The sequence below is a fragment of the Manis javanica genome, chromosome 4 (assembly GCF_040802235.1).
Source record: "Manis javanica isolate MJ-LG chromosome 4, MJ_LKY, whole genome shotgun sequence".
Classification (NCBI taxonomy): Eukaryota; Metazoa; Chordata; class Mammalia; order Pholidota; family Manidae; genus Manis; species Manis javanica.
The window spans coordinates 18029716-18047104 of record NC_133159.1 but is presented as its reverse complement, the minus strand read 5'-3'; the positions used below and the strand labels follow the sequence as shown (position 1 = coordinate 18047104).

Sequence of the window (17389 nt, the reverse complement as noted above, 5' to 3'; positions counted from 1 at the left end):
GGGCATGGCCCTCTCTCTCCCACACTTCTGAGGCCGTACCTAAGCCACCCTTAGAGGGGGACAAAGTCCCCATGGCTGTGGCCCTCTGCAGGGGCTCAAAGCCATAGTATATGCAAGAGGACACCTTTCCAGGAGTTGCCTCCATGATGAGGGACCCACCAAGATGTGATCTGACCTGATCACATTAGCTTTCCCTTTGCAGTGGTGTTGGGTATTTTCATCTATCCATCATCCATCCACTCCACTAGCATTTCCTGAGGCCTTTCCATGTGCAGAGTCTTGCCCGAAACAAAATGAAGGGCCCCACAGAGTCCTAGATCCAGCCGTCTAGTTTACAATCTACTAGGGCTGGGAGAACAAATCCTTATGGCCATATTACTTCAATTCATAGATGGGAAACCTGTGGTAAGGCAGCAAAGTCATTTGCCTGGGTCATAGGTAACAGATACAGAGCTGGGATTTGAATGCAGACTTTCATCTCTCCATGGTATCAGTGTTTTAGAAAGACAAAAACCCTATAAACACAAATTAGGAAGCATTTTGTATTTAAGTAGATATATAAGGACATTTTACATATATACATATATGTAAATATATATGTATATATGTATGTGTATGTATATATACATAAAGTAAATTTATAAGAAAGGCAAAATCCAGGTTTGAGGCAGATTTCAGATGAGGGTTAAGATTTTAAGTGGGGCATGAGTTGGGGGTGAGAATCCCAGACTACTACTTCTGGCAGGTAGCCATTTGGTTTCCTGAGGACCCCACAGAGGGGGCAGCAGCCTGGTCCTCCACTGCCATTCCCCAGGTGGGAGGGACAGTGGAGATGGAGCCCCAGGCTATATCCAGTTATCTCTGCAGTGTCATCAAGCAGCTGCTGCTTTTCAGGAGGCCTGGGTGCTGACTGCCAGCATCTCATTATAGGCACCCACTTTCTTGGGCCCTGTCTCTAGTTCCTTCATTTCACAGAGGGGTCTTTGGGGGTTTCACGCTGGGAACAAATCAGAGGAGACCAGACCTAGGGCAAAGGGGTGAGCACTTTGTCACTGTTGGAGCTTTTTGTTTGTTCCATATAGTGGCATTTATTGGGTGCTTCCAGGTGCCAGGCACTGTGTAAGTGGCGTACGTGCTCAAACTTGAAGGCTGCCTCCCTCCCACTCCCAGGCAGGGACTCCCAGCAGGCCCAGAGGGCACACCTACACACAAGGGATCCCAGACAGGCCCACAGACCCCCTTCCCCTCAAAAGTTAATGACAATTGGGCCCTAGAGGCAGGGGCTTGTCAGGAAGTGCTGTCCCAGAATGTGAGCCTCCTGTCACTTGCCAATTTCTAGCTGTCTTCTGTCCTGGTTCGCATGAAACCCCTGGCCAGCTGCCAGCAAAACAATGTATTTGTTAATCTTTCAAGCACTCAGTGGTGCTTGTAAAGCTGATTGTATCTACCTTTGTCCAGAGGACTTTTGAGAGAGTCCTGTGAAGATAAACTAGGCCGCTGATTAGAATTTCCTGTTCCTCAGATGGAGTGAGTCTGGACTTTCCTCTCCCAAAAGGTTTTCTTGGGGACTCTTAACATTTAGGTATCTCAGACAATCCTAGGCCTGAGGGTTTCATGGTTGGAGGGTGGTGGTATACGGCATGTGGGGTGCCTCTGAGGGTACCTCTGAGTGATCTGGCTATTGGGCTGGGCAAATTGGTGGTCTAGCCACAGCCTTTATTTGCACATTGCTTAGCCGTTAGAGGAACTAGCAGGAAGCAAGATAAAATACTGTGTGTGTGTACAGGCTTTAGACAGGCTGGGATCCCAGGATTCTGCCAGTCAGTAACTGTGATGCTGGGACTACTCTGAACCTCAGTTTCCTCATTTGAAGACATAGGGATAATCATAACAAATTCAAAGGGTCAGTGTGATGATGCCTGGGAGTTACTTAGACCAGAGGCTGGCAGGTAGGAAGTGCTCCACAAACTGAATTTATTATGATTTAAATAGCTGGCTGGAGCTTAAGGGAAAGCCTTGGGATTCTGCCAGTGCAGCTGGGGGTGGGACATCCTTGACTGCATATCCCCCAATCACAGGCAAAGGCTTCTGCCAGCCCCACAGCCCAGCCTGTGGTGGGATCTGTAAGGGAGGCTGGCTGCAGGTGGGGTGCAGCCAGGAGGTGTGGGCACTGGCACCAAAAAAGAAGTGGGGCTGGGCTTGTCTGGGCAAAGCAAGGCCTGCCTCCACTGTGAGGTGGATTCTGCTCTAGAGAGCATGTGAGCCCTAGTTTGAAACCGAAACTTGGAAGGAAAAAAACAAAAAAAAACCTAGACAGTCATACGACCAAAACTAAACAGATCCTTTCCCAGGGGCTGCAGGGCTGCACACTTTCCTGCACCCCCTTCTGTGGAGGCTGGGTAGGAACCAAAGAGAAGGAGGGAAGGCAGGGCTGGGCCTGTGAGGAGGGAGGCTGGCTCCTGGGCCTGACTGGATGCGGTCTCAGCCTGAGTGCAAAACCTGCCTCACTTTGCAGAGTCCTCCACAAAGGCAAGCCCCCGGACAAGAGCCACGGCGCAGTGCCGAGCAGCATCGGGGGTGCCCAGAGCAGGAGGATCAGCTCTGAGCTGCGGCAGCAGGGACGGGAGTGTTTCCCAGAGCCCTAGTCCAGGGTCCTCTGGGCAGGAAAACAGCAGTGACAATTCCTCACTGCCCCAGGGGCTCCAGGCCAGGCCAGTAAAGTGACCTAGTCAGCAAGGGTCTCAGAGGTCCAGCTCACTGGCTCTGACCTGGGAATGAAGCCTGGGGGTCTCCTGGGTACGTAAGCAAAGGTACAATGGTCCTTAGCACCATCCCCAGGAGCCCATGGTGGGCAGCAGGCTCTGCCCGGCCCCCTGGAGGATAAAGCTTTACTCCTTCCTGCCTTACCCAGGCTTGAAGGCGGAGGAGGCCTGTGGAGCATCCCTGTTGGGGCTCTCTCAAAATCAGGCCCGATCACAGCTCCCTTCACAGACTCATTGCCAGCCACCCCCTTCTCGGGCCTCCTGACTGAGCCAGTAGCAACACTGTGGGCCCTTCCGCTTCTGTGCCTTTTCTCCACTGCTCCTGCCCCTGAGCATGGTTTATCACCTCCGAGCCTCAGTTTCCCTATCTGTGAAATGTGGGTAATGATATCTACCTCACAGTGTGGCTGTGAGAGTTCAGTGAGAGATGCCTAGCCCCATGTCTGACACACAGTGGGTGGTCAAGTGCATGGTAGCCACTATCATCATCACCATTATAATCAAATGACTTGGTTATCCAGCGCCCTTGGAACTTGAACCTGGGTCTTTTAACTTGTGCAGCCCTGCACGTCCCCCTCCACCAGAGGAGGTGGTCTGCAGAGACCCTCCCATCTTTCTGTCTCTCCTTTCCTTCCAGATAGTGATCTGTGTCTGGTCTTTGCAGGTGGCCTTGGCCTGACTAGGGGTTCCCCACTCCACTCCACCTTCTCTGGTCCTCTCCACAAAGCCACGTCCCAGAGGCTCCACACTGAGCTGCAGGGCTTGGCCGGACACAGCAAATGTGCTGGCTGCTCCCTAGCCAGCAGTTAGTGGGCAACGGGCTGAGTCTGGAGAGTGGGGAGTGACAGCTGTCCTGGGCACTTACCCCCGCTTGCATTTCTTGTAGACTTTGTAAATGTTTTCTTCAGGAAACCCATACTTCTCAGAGATCTGGAAGAGAACAGGAGGGGACTCACTGTCTGCCAAAACTGGATCAATACCAGTCTTTTATACTGTGACTTATTTCCTGATCATAAAAGTAACATATATCCACATTGTAGAAAGAGGAAAATGATAATCATCCATAATCCTGCTTCCTAGAGATAAACAGCATTAATATCTGGATATATTCTTTCCCATCTTTTGGCCGTGTATATAGATAAACTATCCACATAGATATACTATCCACATAGATAGTTTAATGTAACTTTGTAAACTTATTGTCTAAGTCTCCCCACATCACAACATACTCATCACAAACAGCATGTTCACTGGCTGTAAACTACCCCACAGATGATCCTCCATTTCCCTCCCTGCTTGCCTGCAGTCACACTCGGCTGGTTCCAGTGCTGAGGGGGACCTTATGCAGACTAGTCATACAGACTGTATTAGAGTCCACCTCACAGACTACTAGAGGTGGTACAGAAAAGCACCTAGGACAGTTCTGGCGTGTACTGAGACCTCAGCAGTAAATCTTGCCTGTTATGAGGGGAGATAACCCAAACCTTCCCCTTGTAGGCAAGAATCATTAACCCCAACTTATGGGTGAGGATGCTGAGCTCCACGAAGATAACCCACACCCAAGGCGTAGCCCGGAACCCAGGTTTCCTGCTCCCTTCACCTCCTAGAATGTTGGCATTTACTCTCTGGACAAGGGAACTGCAGTTCAGAGGCCTGGGAGTGACCTGCCTGAGCTCACACAGCCAGTACCAGCCCACTTCTCCCCAGAAGTCATGAAGCCTCCTCTGGAGCAGACAGGCCTGGTCTGGTCCCACTCCACTACCTGGAGTTGCAGAACTCGGAACGAGTCACCTTACTTCGCTGAGCTTCAGTTTCCTCATATGTAAAATCAGTGTAAAAATGGGATGTACACACAGGGTGGGTCTGCACATGAACTGAGACGATCATGTGAAAGACTCAGCCCAGTGCCTGTCCCCTGGTGAGAGCTCAGTCAAATGCTGCTGTTTAGTATCACTGATGGCCATGAAGGGGCAGCGAAACCCAGCCAAGTGCTTCAGGTGGAGGTTGTCCTTGCTGGACTTTCAGGAAGAGGATCAGGTTCAGCTCCTCAGTGAGTCTCTGCCTTGGGAGAGAAACTCCAGGCAAGAAGAGTTCTTGGACTATTTATTTTAATGGTGATAAAGCTGGAAGTGACCAGGAGGAAGGTTGGAAGGTTGGGAGTCCATCTTGCTAAGCATAAGTTGTGTAAAAATAGCACAGGTTGCCTGTTATGTAGTGAGTTCTTTATCTCTGGAAGTATACAAGTCAAGAGTGGGCACTCACTTAGAAGAGCATCTGGACAGAGAGCTCAAACACTGGATGGGGACCCTCTTAGAGACTGTCCAGCCCAAAGATTCTGAGTCTATATTCAAGTGATGCTAATGGCCTTTTGTGAGCCCAGTTTCCTGGGGCTAGTACCAAGCAGGCCTAATGACATGTGAAGAAACCAGGACAGCATGGCAGAGTAGAGAGAGCTTGGGCTAGAATCCTAGCTCTGTCACTTCTAGTAAACGAGGTAAGTCACCTGACCTCTCAGAGGCTGTATCCTCATGGGAAGTGGGGAGATAATAACAGTTCCCGCTTCTCAGAGTTGTTAAGACAATTATGGTGAGCTAGCAAATACAACATGCCTGACAAAATGCCTGGCGCTTAGTGGGTCTTCAATAACAGGCAGCTAACGTTACTAGTTGATTCGTTTTCCCCTTCACCAGCCTGACATCTTGAAACCACCTGGCTTTTCGGAGTGGTTCAACCTTTAAGCACATCAGGCCCTGGTGGAGGCTGTGTTTGCTCAGTTTTCAGCTGAGCCACAAAGCTGCTGTGGGTTTGGTTCAGGGTTGTTTCACCTGCTCTGTCAGTTAGGGGTGGGGGCTTGGGGAAGGTTCCCTTGCTCAGACACTACCTTCATCTGCCCTAGCCAGTGCCCCCCAGCCAACCACAAGCTACAGGAATGAGGCCCCCTGGGAAAGAAAAAAAGAGTATTTCTGGGCCTGGCCTTTTGGGTTTCATTCCCATTAAAACAGAAACAGGTTTGCAAAGGCAACAAAAAGCTCTGGCCTGTCAGACAGCAGCCATCAGATTAAGGAGGATTTATGGTATGTGTGACTCCCAGGGTGGAGCCAGAGTTCTGGCTGGGAGATAAAATCACAGAGGCACAGCCCCACCAGCCGGGCCTGCAGCCCCCCGCCACCCCCCGATTGGGTGGGACAGATGGGCTACCAGAAAGCCAGGGTTCCCGCATATTCCTTCCCAGAGCCCTCCTGGGGGAAATCAGAACTACAGGGTAAAGGGACACAGAGTGAGGGTAGAGGGCAGAATGGGGTCCAGCCAGGGCAGGGCGAGGTCCACAGGGTCTCTTACCGCATTCCTCAGCCCCTTCAGGTCTGGGGTCTTCAGCATGAGGGCGTCAAACACCTCCTCAGTCTCCCTCCGCACATACAACAGAACTGAGAAGCAAACGGGTGGTTTTTAGTGGTGGAAGGAGGATAAATGAGCCTGGGAATACCTCAGGAGATAGGAGAACCTTAAAAAAAATAGTATTTTTAACATAAGACTGATTCCTGCAGAAAGGGCAAATTCTTGCTGAGGGTCTGGGAAGCACCACAGCTCTGGAGGTCCCATGCACTTGCTCAGACTGTGCTAATGTGGGCACGGTTGGAACCCTGCTCTTCTACCTGCCAGCTACGTGACCTCAGAGATGTTATTTTTACACTACTGAGCCTCATTTTACCCAAATGGAAAAAGGAAGTGGCTCCACCCCCTATTCCACAGGGTTCTTGTGGGAATTAATGACATGACATTTGGCAACACCAAGTGTGGTTCGAGGGCTCAGTTCAAGACTGCTGGAAGCTTGGGATCTTAGCTGCTGGATGGCTTCTTCACGATGGTCAGCTACAGTCCCAGAGGTATAGGCATGTCCTTCTGTCCCAGGAAGTCACAGACGTAGGGTGTCACAGCCAGAAAGCCAGATATAGAAACCTGCCCTTCTCCCACTCCCAAAAGAGAAAGTGGGGGCGGGGGGACTTGCCCAACATAATGGTCCTGTTGCCTTTACCAGGATGTCCACATCCAGCACGGCCAGAGGAGGCGCATCCTGAAACTGCACACTGGTCTCTCCAAGCACCCTGGGTGCTTGCCCTGGCCCGGCCCCAGATCCCCAGAACCCGTTGTACCCTCCCGGCAGGACTGGGTGCTTCCTTGGCTGCCAGTGTTTAGGGCTTTGGAGAAGGCCTCAGGAGGAGCTGGGGGCAGGGGCTGGACTTAGAGAAACAGGGTGGGAAGGAGGTTACCTCTCTGCAGATCATCTTCCTTGGCCTGCTTGGAGGGCAGAGGCTCAAGCTCCTCAGTGAAGGGCGAGCAGGTACGCTTCAGAGGAAGCCTGTGGGGATGGTAGCAGGAGCTCATGAGGAACCCAGAGGGATCCCAGAGTCCAAAGGGGCCCCAGGGGTGGAGAAGGGCCCACGAGGGCAGGGACAAAGCAGTGGTATGGTGGTTAAAGCAGCAAGTTCTGGAGTTGGACTGCCTGGGTTCAAATGCACTCACTAGTTCACTGCACTCACTAGTTGGGTGACTTGGGGTCAATCTCCTGGCCTCTCACTGTCACTATCTATAAAATGGGTGACAATAAAGTAGTAGTAATGCTTCATAAAGTTGGGAAGCTGAGGAAAATACTGCATACTGCTTTAGAACAGTGACACACAGTAGGGCCTTAGTGAATGTGGACTATTGCTTCATTATTATTCTTCAACATTATTCTTTTTTGAAAGAATCTGGTCAGATGTGAGTCACTGGGAGGAGGAAGGGTTGGGATTTAGAGTAAGACAGACTTGGATTCCAGCCTGGCTCTGCTACTTAATAGCTGTGTGACCTTGGGCAAGTTACTTCACTTCTCTGAGCCTGTTTCTTCATCCATAAAGTAGAGCAATAACACCTGCTTGCCTGACTCACTGGGAATGTTGTGAGTGTTAAGTGACATAACCTGGTTTGAAAACACCTTTTGAAAAGTACTTTTTGTTTATGGGGAAAAGACTGATGTCAACAACAAATGACCTTCACAAAGTGCTTTCCCATTTACACACCATCCTCTCATGTCTGCCCCAACCCCACGAGGCCATTTTCCTCCTTGGACATTTCTCTAGGCTGAGGCTGAGAGACAGAAGGACTTGGAGGCCCTTCCTAGCCTGCAAGGCCTGTCTCTTCCTGTGCCTCTGGGAGCCTGGTGGGTGTGGGGGGCTTGGTTCCCCTAAATCCTCCGGCATGGCTCCCCCTCCTCAGTCTCTGAATCTGCACAATCATCTCACAGGCTTTTTCCTTCCCTTTTTACAAGCAGGTGTCTCGCCAGAGATTCGCCAACTTTTCACATAAAACAAACCCATAAAAACCCAGGCAGTTTCAGTGAGAAAGGAGCATGAATTCAGCTTGGGGGTGGGGGCAGCAGAGTCTCATGGCTGCTTCCTCCGGGCCCAGCCCCTGGCTTGGGGGGCAGCAGAGGGAAGGGCAGGCGGGGAAGTGCAGAGAAGGGGGCCGGGCAAGGCGGCGAGGCCCTTGGCTGCTACTCTCCGTACCTGCTGGAGCTGCTGTATCCTGCTGAAGGCACTGCCTGCAACGAAGAGAAAAGATATTTTCCATCACACTTAGAAGATGAGAGAGGCCCTCAGCTCCTGGGGGCTTTCTCGGAGGGACAGTCTTTGTGGGGGGTGGGGGACAGTCTCAAAGCCTTTCCAGTCCATTCTGCTCAGATAGGTCCCCTTAGGGGAACTGAGATTTTGAGTCAAAAGGAAGCATCCAGCCCAAGTTGGCTGAGTCAGGGACTCAGTGGGCACATAGGAGGCACTAATGCAAAGTGGCAGCATCAGTGAGTCCCACCTGAGCTACGCTGTGCCCAGAAGCACTGGGGCTGCAGACTGTGCTGCAGCTGGTAATTAGGTGGCTGGAGCTGAGCAAAAGGTGGGTGAGGGAAAAAGGCACTCTTTTTAAGCCCTCCTGTTACCTGGTTATCTAGTGCAGTCATTGCCAGGCCTGCAAGGTGAGACCCTGAGGCCCAGAGAGGGCAGAGAGCCACTGGGGGTAACACACCCGAAAGGAGGCAAGGTCAGGATTCAGACAAGGCTCTCTGCTCAGGGGGCTTCCCTGGACATCCCCTCTCTCAGGCTCATAGGTGCCAGCCTGGCTACAGGAACCTTAATTCCAAGTGGTCCTCTCCCCTACTGGGGCCTCTGGTTGGAAAGAGTGAGGGGGTTAATTCATCCATATGCTCTGGGGCAGTAAGGGACGATGTTGGACAGAAAGGGCTTTAAATGTGTGCCATGGGTGACATCCATAATCTATGTTACTGCTTGCAGTCCATGCACTGAACACTTCTTGTATGCCAAGGGCTGTTTCTGTAAATATTCCCACCTAAACAGTGGTGAGCTGTGACCTCAATGGAAGGAAACAGTCAAATTGTTTAACATGGAAACAAACTAGTAGACAGGCTCCAGGGCCTTTGATTTCTGCAACTGACTTGTGTGATCTCATCTGGAAAGTGGGATAACACTGTCTCAGCCTCAAAGGATGATGTGAAAGGGAAATGAGACAATGAAGCCGGGCTCTGCCCAGGACTTAGTGTGTCCAAGGAACTCGGTAGATGGCTCTCCAGTTTGGAAGGTGGTGTAGCTGGTGTTAATGGTCCTGCTTCTAAAGCCAGGTTGCCTGGGTCCAAATCCTGTCTCTGCCACTTACTGTGCAATTTTGGTCTCTCTGCCTCAGTTTCCACCCCACAAATCTGGGGAGAATATTATTAACTCTATAGGCAGTAGTGAGGGTTAATGCAGGGAATACAGGGAAAGCACTTAGAGCAGCCCCTGGGGGATAGTGAGTGCCCACAGATGTTGCTGTGATGACTGCTAGCCACCTGCTTTGCTGCGGCTCCAATCTAACTTGGGGCTCAGTACTTGAAACCTCCACGGGTGCTCCAAATATGAATATTTTGATGATTATAAAGTCATTTCTTTAACGCTCTTCTCTTCAGTAGGAAAGGTCACTGAAGTTATATAACCATACACACATTTTTAATCCACTGGGATTCAATAAAGGGATTTTTATTTTGATGTGAAAAATAGTAGGACCTATAAACATCTAAATTGGCCCATATTGGCTGAGTGGCAGGTGGCCCCTGGCTGGTCAGTGCTAACGCAGGCCCCACCTAGGGGTCAAGACCCTTACCCCTCCAGGGCGCTGCAGGCCAGAGAAGTGCACATTGGGGATGAACAGCACCGGGGGAGTCTCCAGGTCTGCCTCAGGCCGCAGGTAGGTGGTCTCATTGCCCCTGAAGCCGGACAGTAGGCAGCCCTTGATGCCTGGGGGAACAGAAGGCTTTGTGTTTTGGGGTCCCTCCCATCATGCCTCCAACCTCTGCCCTCTAGTTCTCTTCCCCCCTTCACCCCAGCCCAGCCCAGCTTGGTCCTTGACCCATCCCCACTGACCACTGCTGCTGGAGTCAGGGCACTTGACCTTCCGCCGGAACTGCTTCCGTTCATCATCTCGCATCTTCCTTTCTGCTCCCTGCAGGGGAGAAAGGAAAGGGGTCACCAAGGTCTTGGAAGGGACACCCTGCTGTGTATTTTAAATATGGGCCAGGCTTTGGTGCTGCTTTCTTCCCAGACTGAGACCAGGCAATGGGAAAGTATGAGTGCCTGGCCTGGCCCAGCCCCGTCTGAAGTCAGTATAGACCATAAGAGAGAGAGACAGGCAGAAAGGCAGGGAAAGAAGAAACTGTGAGAGACAGACAGATGCAGAGAGAGAATAGAGAGAAAAACAATAGAGAAATGGCACCAAAGAGACATGAAAAGAAGAGAGAGAAATGTGAGAAATATAGAGAAAAAGACATGGAAAGATATTCAGAGATCTAGAAAGGAGAGATAGAAATGTACAGAGACAGACTACAACAGACAAGTGACAAGCACAGAGTCAGAAAGAGACATTCAGAGAACAAGAAACAGGAGGCAGATACCCAGGATGGCTGAGGAGGAGGCCTGAGTTGGAGCTGCTGCTTCTCCCACCCAGGGCCCATTGCAGGCTCTGTCCACCCCAGCCACCTTGTCACAGAAGATCTTGATCTGGCAGACAGCGCGGTGCACCAGGCGCTCAGGGCCTGAGCCACAGTCATAGGTGTCTATCTGCAAGTTCAGGGGGACACCCTTCACCCCCTTCTGGGAGGAGAAGTCTGTGCTGAGGCAGTTAACTCCAATGAACACCTAGGGACAGATGAGGGAACTGAATAAACAGCAAGCCCCAGTTGCAAGCCCTGCTTCCCACAAGCACCCTGTTTGTTGAGCCTACTGTAGCCCTGGTGAGCACCCTCACCTTACTACATCCATGGAAGGAAAATAGCACTGCCCCTCTTTTACAGATGATGAAACTGGTGCTCAGAGAGGTGCACCAACTTTCCTAAGGCCACACAGGGAAGGTGTGGGAAGGTGGGGTGTGATCCTAGGCTTTTCACCCCTGGGCCATGCAGCTCTCTCTAGATTGCCAAGGACAGCCTAAAGTATTAAGGGAGGTTAAGGATCCTTTAGGGGCTTAAAATCCAGTCTCATTTTTCTGCAACTCAGAGTGAGGAGGTAGAGAAGGGCCATATACTCTTCTTCCCAGGTTTGGAAGATCACTTTCCTGATGGCCCTAGGCCATAGACAAGGAGACACTGCCCCTCTGTACCCTCAACCACTAGCTCCATCCATCACTGGACTGGTCACCCCCATTTTACAACCAAAGAAATGGAGGCTCTGAGCGGGGATGTGACTTGCCAACATTTCCACAGGAAGTCAGGGAAGGTAGCAGAGCAGAATGAGCCCAGATGTGGGGCTACTAGTCCTAGGGTATGAAGCTGGGCTCTGCGACTCACTAGCCATGTGGCTTTGGACAAGTGCTTTAATCTCACTGACCTCAGTTTCCTTATCTGCAAAATGGGGATAATTAAGCCTAGCTTCTGTGGCTGTGAGGGTGTATGGAGTACCTAGTAGACTTAGCAGGTAGTGGCTGCTGGACATACTGTAACTGCTATGTGTAGGACAGCTGGAGTCTCAACCCAGAGCCTACATCTGACTGATGGCAGCCTGGGGTAGTCTCCACTGGGCACTCCCTGGCAAGCTCACCTGGTGATTGTTTACCTGCTGACTCTTCCATGGGGCACCAGGGCCAGACCCCCCCTGCTCCAGGCTGGACCCTGTTCTTTGGGACATTTCCCTTGGCAATAACCCTGACCTGAACAGGTGGAGATGGGGTGTAGGGCCTGAGAAGACCCTCTTCCTTCTCCGGCTGTGGGGACCAGGCCCCTGGGTGCATGCCAGACATACCTCCCCCTCAGCCCGCTCAGCCCTAATGCAGCCCCCACCCAGCTCACACCTGAGAAAGACCAAGCCTGGGGGCTTAAAAGGCTGTGAGAAAATCCCAACCGAAACCCACCTCTCCCTTCCCACGAAACTCTTTCCTCACCTCCCTGAACTGGAGGCCCCAGCTCCTCCTCCAGCCCCTGGCATCTGTTTGAATAATAATAATCCCTCACTTTTGTGCCTCCCTGTGTATTTTCAGTCCCTCCATCTCCATTTTCTCCAGGCAGCCTGGACCGCCCCATGGGGCAGGTGGTGGGGAGACAGGGATTAGCTCTCTAACCTGTCCCGGCTGGAGATGCCCTTGCCCTGAGCTGGACCCATCCCTGGTCTGATGGCAAGGAGGGGAAGGGACAGGCCCAAGGTCACCCAGCCCCTGACTCTTAGACTAGTACCCTTCCCACAGTGCCAGTTCTCCAAACAGAAAACCAAGACACAGAGAGACCTAGAAGCACACAGAAAGTTTGAGGTATGGAAAAAGATCACTAGTGGCTCTACTTCTCAGGCCTCCCCAATGGGTCTGGCACTGTGCCCATCTCCTAGACACACATGGTCTTGTGGAATCTTCACCATAAGCCTAGGAGGCCAATTAGTGCTCTCTTCTGGTAGGCTCATCAAGTGAGGAACTGAGATCTCAGCCCTCATCTACCCAACTCCAAAGTGTTTCTCCTGCGACACTCTGCCGGAGACCCGGTTTCATTGGTGACTTGCTTTGTGACTTACACGAAGCTCAGTTTTCCTATCTGGTAAATGGGTGGACTGTATTAAACCCATCATTTATATCCAATCTGTGCTTATCTTTCACTTATCTCATCTGATCCTCATATCAACCTAGCAGTTGGTGCTATGATTACACCCCAACTGTACAGCCAAGGCATCAGTTCGAGGTCACTGAGCTGGGATGTGGGCCTTTCTGGTCTCAGAGCCTGTGCTTGTCCACCACTCTGTATTCTGCCTCCCCCACTGGTGCCTTTGGAGCAACTCCCACAATTTTAGGTGTAGGCAAGCCCTTTCCCCAGGATGGGAGCTTCTGGGTAGCCTAGCCCCAGCCCAGCCACGCCCCCAGCACTGACCTTGGCCTCCTCATTGGCGTCCCACACAAAGGATAGTGCATTATAGGCCACCTCCTCAATGTGTTGCACAGTGTTGAAGTTTTCTTTGCAGTCAGCTGAAACCACAGGGCACCAGAGGAGGGTCAGGAGGAAAGGGATTTGGGGACATTATGGGGAGGAGGTATTTAAGAGCTGGGCCTCATTCTTGGCAAGGACTTACATCTTCTCCCCCAAGAACCATGCATCAGTTCAGGGAGGAATCTTGTTATGGTACCTGGGGTTACAGATGGGAAAACTGAGTCCAGCCTGAGAAGCCAATCTGCCCAAACCCCAGAGAGAATCCCTAACTTTGCCAGTTAGGCCGGAGCCCTCATCATTTTGGGGTGGAGGTTACACTTTTCAATTGGGACTGTGATTTGGGAGAGCTCCCAGATAAAGCAGTAATAGTAGTAGTAAGGGCAGTAATAATGGTAGTAATAGCTGTAGTAAAAGTAGTAGTACCAGTACCATGGAAAGTGAGCCACTGAAATAACACAGAACACTAATATTGAATAAATGGTAGCATTACTACCATTTATTGAACACTTAAAATATAGCAATCCCTCAGTTACTCCTCATACCGATGCTATGAATATTCAGCCTACACATGAAAAATTAAGCTCAGGAAAGTTTGGTCACTTGCCCAGGGCACACAGCTACTAAAAGGCAGAGCAACAACTGGAGCTCAGCTCTGTCTGGCTCCTGCACTCAGGTTCCTAACCACTTTCTATCTGGCTTCTCAGGTAAGTCCCTGAATTATCCCAATTTGTATCACGGTCTCCGGTATACGGGGCTCCAAGGCAGAGGCAGCACTGGAGGCAGGCAGGGCAGTTGGCCTCAGTCTATTTGAAAGTTGGAGAAACTGAAGCTTGGTAAGGGGAGGTGACATAGTTCACAATGCCAGGAAGAAATCAATGAAGCCAGAACCTGGAGATCTGAGAATGGGATATGCCTCCCACCCATCTCAGGGCACAGACAGAACAAGGTGACACACACAGAGGGCCTTCCCCCAGCCACCTACCTGCTGCAGAACTGCCCTTGCACTGTGCTTGCTGCCTGCACTGTTATCTTAGCATTTGTGTCTCAATTGGCCAAGTCCCCTAATGGGGCCAAGCAAGCCAGCAGGCATCCCAGGGGTCTATTTATTTGACACTGCTGGGGCCCCCAGGGTCCTGTTTATCCCAAAGCAACGCTAGAAAGGAAACCACTGCTTCCAGCCAACAGATGCAAATCCCTGCAAATCCCACAGTGTATGACCTGGAGACAGAGGCCAGGCAGGCAACTGGTGGCAGAACTAAGTCCTAAAGAGGTCAGGAGGCTGGGGAAAAGGGACTCAGCAAGAACGGCCTGACTGTGTGTGTGTGAGGGAGAGAGAGACAGAAAGAGACAGAGACAGGGATGGGGACTTAGGCAGGCTCTCACCCACGTCGATGACTCGCTGCTTGGCAGTGGGCTGCCGGGAGTGCCAGTGCTTCCAGAACCGCAGCTGCTCTACAGGGACTTTCTCATTGTCGAAAACAACCATCACCACGCTCTGCAAGCACAGCAGCCACTGTGACTCCCAGCCTCAGGAAAGGCTCAGGAGTCCTGGTCACTTCCCAGAGCCTAAGTCCCATGGCCCAGCCCCTTGCCTCAGCTTCCCCCACCTCAGGGCAGTGCGTAGTTATCCAACAGCACCTTCTCCCTGGGGACTCTGGCAGGCAGGGCTGGCCCAACCATTCTGTGCACTTCTCAAGCTGCTCCTAGGACAATGTACCTTGACTTTGTTGGAGGACAAGGCAAGGCCTTTGCTGCCTGCTGGGGTCCGCAGGGTAACAGGGTAGAACTGGCCCTTGTTGAGGTAGGCCATGGGTGACTCGCCCGATTTGATGTGGATGGCTTTGGGTGAGCCTAGGGTGTATTCAAAGTCACTGTGGGGAGGAAGGAGGAGACAGTGAGGCTGGGCTTCCAGGCAGGAGTATCTCCCAGAGGGCAGTGGGGCAGGAAGCCTGAGGCTCTGCTGTGGACTTACCATGTGACCTCAATAAATCACTCTACCTCCCTGGGCCTCAGTTTCCACATTTTGGGGGTTTCTATTTAATGGATTTCTTAAGCCACAATTCTGATGAATAATGGAAACTAGAGAAACCCTTAGGAGTGCCAAAGCCGCAGGGGAAGCTAAGTGAAACAAAACTGTGGTTTTCTAATAGGGTGCTGAGCTTGGAGCACCCTGTCACAGCTCAAGAAAGGTAGAAATCATTCTCTCCTTTTATGTACCATCACTCCCCACTTTTCATTCATTGATGTTGCCTGCTCTAGGGACAGGGTGAATGAAGGTCTGTCTGCAACCCCCTTCCCACTGCTCAGGTGGCCAGGGATCCAGAGGGACTGAGTTACCTTTTGGGGCTGGGATAGTCCTCTGGACATGGAGGTTCCGGGGACGTTTTCAGAATATCTGGGAAGAGTAGCGACTGTAGAGAAACACAACCCAGAAAGAATAAGTGACTACATTCAGGATACTGGGGCCTCAGCCCAGGGCCGCCCCATACAGCTATGCAGGTTGCACAGTGCACAACCTGAACAACAGTACATGGCAGCCCTGGCTCAGCACTACAACTTTTTCTCCCATGGATTCCAAATCTCTAATCTCCTTACTGCTTTCTCTCTTTCTGCACATATCCTAGGATGCTGTGAGAGGTACAGGGATGGGCCCTCACCTCCTGTGGGTCATCTTTGAAGGTGCTGTCAGGCTGCCAGCGCTGTGTGGGTGCCACCCCATGAATGCTTTCAAACAAGGAGCTGAGGGAGCTGTTATCATACACATCACTGGTGGGCAGCAGGTAGCTATCCACAGAGCCAGCTTCCAGCTTGCTGGGGCCTGTGGGGAGGGGAGCTGCTTTGCCCGGGGCAGGCACGGCTCCCTCCAAGCTCATCAGGTTATTCTTCTTGAGCACATCTGGGTACTCTGGGGTTCCAGACACATTCTCTGTCAGGAATTTCATGAGGTGCGTGGGACTTTCAAGGGGGGCGAGGTCCATCTCATATTCCACGCCATGGTAGTACCTGGGGACAGAGAGAGGAGGGCCAAGTGAGTGTACCTCTCCTCTCCAAGGGGCAAGGGGGCTGCACTGGAGGGTGACCAGCACACTGACACATTGACCCTTTTTAGTCCAGTGTAATGGTAGGTCCTCCCAACATGCAAGAAACAAGACCCTGTAGCAGGCCAATTTGTCACAGGGAGGAGGGTGTCCAGAATGGAACCATTTTAAAACACTTAGTGAGTCATCCATTGGTGTGTGTGGAGGGGAGTGTGTACATTGTGGGTACAGTTAACATGTGTACTCATATGTATATACATAATATGTATAATATACATAATATATGTATATGAAAAGGTCTGCAAGGATAGACCCCAAACTGTTAAGGGGGGCAGGGAAATAGGATTACAGGAAGCTTTTATTTTTTACTTCACACATTTCTATAATCTGAACATTTTATAACAAACAGGTATTACTTTTGTAATCAGACAGGCTAACAACATTTAATACTGTTTTGAGAAAAGTCCCATGCACCAAACCCACTGTTGCTAACAGTGTGGGGGCCCTTGAGGCAGCCGTACTAGCCGTGATGTCTGCCTTAGCAGTTCAGGTTTCCTGGAAGGCAGAGAGGAGTGCAGGTTTCCCAGCAGGGGCTGTACTGGGGAGTGGGGTAGGGCGGTGGGGGGCAGGTTCTTCCAGTGCCCATCTGGCCTGAGCATGGCCTGGACTGCTTTCTCTGAGGAAAGGAACACCAGTGCCCTGAGGCACTAATGCCAGGCAGAGGCTCCAGGAGGCCTGAGTTACGAAGTCCGGGAACTCAGGTATCTCCTCCCCCAGCCCAGGTCTCTCTCTCCTTGGGGCTGCAGGGAGAAGGGTTTTGGAGCTGGGACAGAAAAGCTGCCTTCAGGGCTTTTCCACCACGATGGCTTTGAAGTTTGTTTTCAGTAAACTCCAGTCCACATGGCCTGCAGGCATCTGGAGTGAATGCGTGAGTGTGTGTGAGTGTGTGTGTTCAAGCAGGGTCTCACTATGACTCCACGGGACCTAGTCTTTTTAGCCTTTACAGATCCATTGCTCCATAGAAAATATTTTTAAATGCCTCTAACAATTACACTGATATAAAGACAAAGATACCCAGGTTTGATTATATTTTCTTCTGATTTTTAAAATAAAAT

At 51.3% G+C, this 17389-nt stretch overlaps 1 protein-coding gene across 2 annotated transcripts in view; it reads right to left on the bottom strand.

Moving 5' to 3' along the window:
* Nucleotides 1-17389, bottom strand: part of GRHL3 (grainyhead like transcription factor 3) — a 32706-nt gene that overhangs the window by 1410 nt on the left and 13907 nt on the right. For both annotated transcript variants that reach the window (XM_073233408.1, XM_017666536.3), the window contains 12 exons: nucleotides 15894-16239; nucleotides 15574-15647; nucleotides 14954-15107; nucleotides 14620-14731; nucleotides 13180-13274; nucleotides 10817-10975; nucleotides 10205-10283; nucleotides 9945-10078; nucleotides 8306-8340; nucleotides 7031-7119; nucleotides 6102-6187; nucleotides 3628-3692 (listed from right to left, as the gene is read on the bottom strand). In XM_073233408.1, the coding sequence (XP_073089509.1) occupies nucleotides 3628-3692; nucleotides 6102-6187; nucleotides 7031-7119; nucleotides 8306-8340; nucleotides 9945-10078; nucleotides 10205-10283; nucleotides 10817-10975; nucleotides 13180-13274; nucleotides 14620-14731; nucleotides 14954-15107; nucleotides 15574-15647; nucleotides 15894-16239 (1428 nt within the window). The remainder of the gene's footprint in view (nucleotides 1-3627; nucleotides 3693-6101; nucleotides 6188-7030; nucleotides 7120-8305; nucleotides 8341-9944; nucleotides 10079-10204; nucleotides 10284-10816; nucleotides 10976-13179; nucleotides 13275-14619; nucleotides 14732-14953; nucleotides 15108-15573; nucleotides 15648-15893; nucleotides 16240-17389) is intronic.